At 37.9% G+C, this 6,821-nt stretch overlaps 1 protein-coding gene across 1 annotated transcript; it reads right to left on the bottom strand.

Annotated features, from left to right (window-relative positions):
• Nucleotides 1-487: 487 nt before the first annotated feature.
• Nucleotides 488-4,206, bottom strand: LOC104434249 (probable galactinol--sucrose galactosyltransferase 2). Its single transcript, XM_039305980.1, has 14 exons — nt 4,013-4,206; nt 3,511-3,779; nt 3,328-3,418; nt 3,187-3,235; nt 2,982-3,073; nt 2,799-2,909; nt 2,578-2,694; nt 2,048-2,458; nt 1,835-1,976; nt 1,629-1,696; nt 1,399-1,533; nt 1,073-1,299; nt 893-981; nt 488-769 (listed from the first exon to the last, which is right to left on the bottom strand). Exons 1-14 carry the CDS (start codon nt 4,204-4,206, stop codon nt 488-490), a joined length of 2,277 nt encoding a protein of 758 aa, XP_039161914.1.
• Nucleotides 4,207-6,821: the final 2,615 nt, after the last annotated feature.

The raw sequence follows: 6,821 nt of genomic DNA, 5'->3' as shown, positions 1-6,821 counted from the left end.
TGGTTTGTGCAACCTTCCTCAGCTGCCTACTCATCATAGCTCGGTGATAGTCAATTGGAGGCTTATGCTGATCCTGAGGAAGCCCCTTTAAGTTTTGCTTTTCTGATTGCAGCTTCGAGCCTTCAATACAAACTAGACACAATCAATATACTCATGATGTCCCCTTGCATTCTTTCCTTCCCCGATTGAAAAACGAAAAATCTCAAGAAACGTTCTTTGGCTCTTTGATGGGCTGTTGTAAGCTGAGATGATAAGTCATACGACTGTTGTAAAACTTCAAAATTGAAGATGCAAATCAATCCGATCATGATTTGAGCTCGTTTTAGATGTGTATCTTTCCACCGTATAATTTTGTATGGGCAGATTTCATCTTTTCTGATACTAATTTCTCCAAAACTTCCAAGCCAGCCATTTTCATTCACATTGCAACAGATTCATGATAAAACATGTTCTGCATTGTCTTAAACCACACATTTGCAAAAGCTGACTAATACACAAAAGCCACGGTTCTCAAGGTGCATTCCTGTGGAAGAGTTATGGTTAGCATCCCGTTCTCGGCATCGTACCCGAGATCTTCTTCCTTCCCACTGATGCTACAAGACCTCGGTTTCGAATTGGAGTAGGCACCGAACCGTCCGCACCCTCGCGCCTGAATCTCGATCTTACGTCCAGAGGAGTCGAGGGAGCTGTTCATTACTTCAACTGCTCCCCCAGAGTTGTACATGTCCAGTAACCCGAGTGGAGCGAATTGATATTTCTCATCAAATACCTGTTTTGCAGAAAATGAATATCACATAACTTAGGCTGAATTATCCCTACTCCTATGATAAAGATCTCATGTGAATATGCAAAAGATTTTGCTTTTAAGGGAAGCCCTGCAAGAATCACCGACCCTTATAGGAGACACCGTAAATACTTCAAATCCTAGAAATCCTAAAGTCACTTCAAGTCTTCCTTTCTTTGGCATTCTTGACAGTTCCCCTACAATACAATATAGCAGACTGTCAGAAAACTAATTCATGGGAAAATAAACTTATCTAACTGTATCTGAAGCTCAACTTATAAGTGGAACCTGAAGTATATGAGTAGACTGCGCAGTCTCCAAGCCAGTCTTCTCCTGCAACCTCGCCAAGAAATTCGACATCTCTAGGACTAACAATGCCCGATATGATGAAGGGTTCAGATTCTGAAGGTGGATTGTATGGAGCACCTCTTATAGGTGGCCAAATTCCACCTCTTTGGCAGTTGAAAACACCCAGGACACCCGTTATTTTGTTCAAGTTCCATATCTTCATCAAACTGCAATCGCCCAATTCAAGGTATTTAATAGATGGTGAATAGTCAATTTCAAAATGGAATAAATCAAAAAAATTGTTTATTTTTCTGGATGATTTTCACCTCTTCCCATCTGTTATGGGGTCACTGAATAAGCAATCTCGGGTAGGTCGACCAGCATATCTCGCTCTTAAGATAGATCCATCAGGCAGTACTAATCTCTTGATGACATCAAAGCCATGTTCACCTGGCTTGTCACTGTATTACCAGTTTCAAGAAAGAAAGGTATGACCTTCTTTTCAGGCAAAATATATTTATGAAGAATATCATTGACATGGATGTTCAATAGCCACCTGAAATATACTGCGCATCCACCTATTGCTCTTGCCGCAGCATGGAATTTGGCTGTGTAGTGATTGCTCTGAGATGAATGCAGAAAGTCAGCTTAGATAAGCACTAGTATGATTCAAACTTGCTCTTGAATGTCACTAATGCAAAAGCAAAACTTATATGTCAAATGCTGGGGATATTTCAATGTTACGAGCAGAAGCCATCTCACATGAAACATGTCCCAATCTGGCACAATTATTTCTCCTGCTAGAAGACATGTGTAGGCAACACCAGCAATGTGCATCGTCTGAAATGTTGGCTCTGTTGGCATGAAATCCTCAGATACTCTAGCAACAGCAACCTTCTTTGCACTGTACAAGATAGGAGTCATTTTAACTCATGTTGTCTGCTACATGTTGCTTCTCATAAAGAGAAGACAAACCTGTATAAGTAATCTGTACTCATGCACATAGAGCTGATCAAGTTGATATCCTTGAAATTATTGACCACTGATTCCTCAAGAGCTCTTAAGAATTCTCTGGTCAAGGCAACACGACCTCCATAACCAGAACCAAGAAGTTCTAATAGATTCTGATCATCTACCTTCACTCCATTGACACCACAACTTGCGAGGTAGCGGTGGAAATCTTCATAAAAGTCACGAATTCTCAAGGGCTCAATGAATGCAACCCCCTCATCCTCTACACACAGGATGGTGCCACAAACAACATGGCTCAAGTTACCGGGTGACTGAACTGGATAAATTATCTTGGCCATGTATTTTTTCATCCCCTCTGACGTTGGACTTACCCCTCCCCAGTAACCTAGCACCGTATGCCAGGCATAGACATATCTGCATTTTCTTTTCACAATTATATTACCAATCTTGAAAACAACAAGGGGGGGTGTGGGTTTTCAACGTATGGGTCATAATTATATCAACAATGATCATAATTAAATGGAGAATCTCACTTCACCCCATATTTTTCCTTGATGCTTTTGCAAAACTCCTGGAGTTCGATTGGCTTTCCCTGTCCAGAACCCTTGAACTTTGGATTGGCATCGAAATTCACTTGTCTCGACACATATCTGCAAAGCAACATGTGAGAGCCTACTAGCTGATAAAACAAATTGATGCTACAATATCCCTGCTATATCTGCAGATGACTAAATTTGATGAAGAGAAGACTCACTTTAATCCTTCCACATCGGCTAGTTTATGGTTGTCCGTAGTGTCATGTAAAATGTTTTGCCAACCATCATCTATGATCAACCATTTAGGCGGGAATCCTCCTTTCAACAGACTACTCCAAAAGGAAAAATTAGACCGAATAAGCACCTGCTTTATAACCAATAAAAATACATTCATAAAATACCTTTTGAGACCCTCTTCAATTCCGATGCAGTTGACTGCGTTGTAGAAGGCATCCCAAGTGCTCCATCCAAACAAGTCTATTTGCGCGGGGAGCTATGGATGAAGATCCAACGAAATTCTTCACTAAATGTTTATAAGTTGCATACAAGATTATGAAAATGAAAAAAACTTGCAATCTTTCAGACGAAAGATGTCTGATTTTGTACCTTCTTGTGTTCTATGCAGCTGAAGGTACCTTTATGCTTCTCCAATATCCTGGAGGAAAAAGCTCGTCACAAGACCCTTCAGAAATAGATCATTTTCGGAGGTTCCCAAATCAAGATCTACGCTGAAATTCGGTGACAAACCTGATAGATTTCTTGATTAGATCAAATGGGTTGGTATCCGTGTTAATCAATACAGCTTCTGAAAATTTGGAAGTCTGGACATTCGGATCCCCTAATACAGACATAATTATAATCGTGCTGCAGAACAGAATAACATTGATGACAGTACAAAAAAAATGGTGGTTGCTTTGAGCTCGAACAAACCACTCTCAGCACAAAACTGAAGTGTATCGACATCTGTTCCCTGCAGACTAGTCCTGAATGGTCCATCCAACACGGGCAAAATTAAAACATAGAAGATTTCGTCGGCATCCTCGTCCCCTGTGATGTTTGTCCCACTGGCTGGGGCAGAGGCTTCTCTCGCCTCCAAGAGAAGCATTTGAGTGTCCACAGGTACTTTGCTGGCAGCATCTCCAAAAGTTGGGATCATCCACCAGAGCTTGAACCTGAAGAGACTCAGGAACCTGTATCCCCTGCAATTAAGCTTAAAACTGTTACAGAGGCTTAAGTATCACCAACAATCATTTGGAGATTTCATTACTTATAGTAACACACAACACGATCAATGCTATGCAAAGTGAAGCAGTGAACTAACGAGAACTAGCGAGAAGTAATTGACTCGCTTCATTGCGTCCCAAGATATCCTTAATAATCTATTTCATCATACAATGACCATAAAGAATAGTGGAAAAAGAAGATACCCCACCTGAGAACTCCAATGTTGAAGACGTGGCGGCTGCTTGAGCTCCTCGAAGTTGCTCCAACAAAAGCAGCCCCATCTTTCAACGTTGTGAGGGTGATATTGGGAGCGACTCTGCTCAAGAGGACCTCATCTCCCACCATGAGACACCCATCTCTGATCTGCCATGGACTACAAGCAGCAGCAGCAGAAGTAGCCATCGTTTTCCTGCAATTCCTTGAGACCATCGTTTTCAAACAAGAAACAGCACAAGAATTGGGCAGAGTGAACATGAAGAGGTGGAGGGTTTTATAGCAGCCGCTCCGTTACATGAAAGATAAAGATGGAAGAAATGAACTCACCTGGACATTCTAGCGGCTGGAACAAGACTCTGCTATTACCCATCACAACGGTACAAAAGATCACCGATCGGGTTTCCACAGTTACTGCTTTCTTGATTCCTCCTCTTTCGGGGAACTGCCAGCACCCAGCAGGAACAGGCGATCGTGAGGCAAAGGAAAGGACTCGGGACTTGGTGCATGGCAACGTGTCGTGAGGACCTCAAAACCAAACAAAAATGCTGGTGATCAGGAGGTGGCTTTAAGTTCAGCAAAGAAAGACCGGCTGAAACCATGGTTCGAGGAAGCTGGTACTGCATCGTGCATGCATTCGACCCACGTGGACCCTCCAGATGCTAGTCTTTAGATCAAAGTGAAGGTGGCATTCAAGGGTCCAACTCCATTTGTCATCTACACCAGTACAGAGAAAATTGCAACACTCATTTTATCCTGTCTGCATAATTATTTGGGGAAATATACTCAGTCAGGAAACACAAATTTTTAATCCATACTTTCCTTTTTATAAACTTTTCGTACTGTTAGAAATGTATCATGGTCCTTAAGTCAAGAGCTATAAAATTTTATCTTCAAACTTTTATTTTGAGGTATGCGCGAATATTTATTTTAACTTGCATAAACTTTTTGTAATTATTGAAAATTGTCACTTGAGAACTTATCTTAGCCCTTTATTTAGCAGTTATAAGGGATGTGAATTCAAGTATTTGATTTTAGTTGTGAAATTGATTGTAGTACTGTAAAATGAGCTTTATTAATATTGACAACAGTCACTCTGTAATTTTATAAATTTATATCATTTCTTTAGTAGTACTGTACAATGAACTTTATTAATATTGACAACAGTCACCGTGTAATTTTATAAATTTATATCATTTCTTTAGGTCTTGTTTTCATGATAATAATTTCATTATCACATAAAATGAGTCTTATGAATAGTGACAAGAATTATCTTGTCATAAAACCTCCATGCAAGACTTTGTTCTATTTTTAGTGATAACAAGTATCATATAATACATTTTAAATTCAGGAACAAAGATATGAGGATGAAATAGAATTTAACCTAGGGTGGCAGACATCTAATCTATACATCTTAAGCTTTGATTTGATATATTAAGAGTCCTAAATGGATCTCATTTGCTAATATTTCCACCTTCATTTTGGCTAAGACACTACTCTTTTCTAGCTAACTTATCAAATCCTCCTCTCTCTCTTCAATCTATGGTTTCCTTTTCTTCAAGCTAACTCAAAATTGCCTTTATTTCTATCATCTCTCTTATCTTAATAGCTTTCACAATATAAATGTCAAATTACACCTAACAATATCATGAATCCTATCATCACTTTGTATAGAGAAAGTTATTAAATTTAATATATGATCTCATATTTTTAAATCACAAAAGTTACACAGAAGAATAGCAATTTTTAGTCATAATGGCTTATGAACATATGATTAATTGTCTATTTTTATCAAATAGTTTAAGGGAAACTTTATTTTAAAGTTGAAAATTAAAATTCAGTCTAATTTTCCTAATGGATTTGTGTTCTTCTGGAATGAGTTTGTAGGTTTTTAAAGTTAAACATTGTTGTTTTGTGCATATTTTAAAATGGGGGTAGAAAATTTATTTACAACTTCAAACTCGCATCAAATTTTCTCATAGGAAAGCTTTAAGCATATTTTAAAGTTTTGATCTACTTGATATGATATTGAATCTACAATCAACGCTAATTACTCTCTTCATAGTAGGAGTGGAATAGCAAGAAGTTTCTTCCTTGGTTTTTTTCCTTTATGCGATTATCTTTTGCTAATATTTAGATATGATCTAAAGATAATTTTTTTAATTTTTTTTTTTTACATTTGATCATGCTTCTGACAATTTAACCTTTTTCATATTTTGGTCAATTTTTCTTTTTCTTTTTTGTTCAAGATCGGCTAGATAATTAAATTGAATTTTAATTTTGACTTTTAATTATAGTTTCGCTCGTACTATTTGATAAATTGATAAAAAGATGCATGGTTAAGTGACGTTTTATTATGTGTAATGTAGCATTGATGATGAGAGAGATGATAAAAATAAAGGCAATTTTGTGTATTAGCCTAATAAAAAAACATTAAATTGAAATAAGAGAGGAGGTTATTTTAGCAAGTTAATTGGAAAAAAGAAAAACGAGTCTTAACTAAAATGGGGTGGAAATAGTGCCACGCTTTAACCTACCATAAATCTTCCATCATTCATCTAAATAGAATCTACATGCACACACAAAGGCCATGTTTGGTAATCATCCAAACAGGGCCAGATTCTAATTCTTTGTTCCTAGAATCAGTTTGGGTCTAGAATCGCGTTTGGTAAAAATTTTGTTCCCGGGAACAGATTGGGAATAGAATCAAGAACAAAAAAAAAAAAATTGATTCTTGTTCCGGAACGAATTTGAGAATCAAAATCAAGAACTCTTCTTCTTCCTTTCGACCATCTCGCGATCGC

The sequence above is a fragment of the Eucalyptus grandis genome, chromosome 2 (genome assembly GCF_016545825.1).
Source record: "Eucalyptus grandis isolate ANBG69807.140 chromosome 2, ASM1654582v1, whole genome shotgun sequence".
Taxonomy (NCBI): Eukaryota; Viridiplantae; Streptophyta; class Magnoliopsida; order Myrtales; family Myrtaceae; genus Eucalyptus; species Eucalyptus grandis.
Note: the sequence above shows the minus strand (reverse complement) of the source record. Positions and strands in the feature narration are given on the sequence as shown.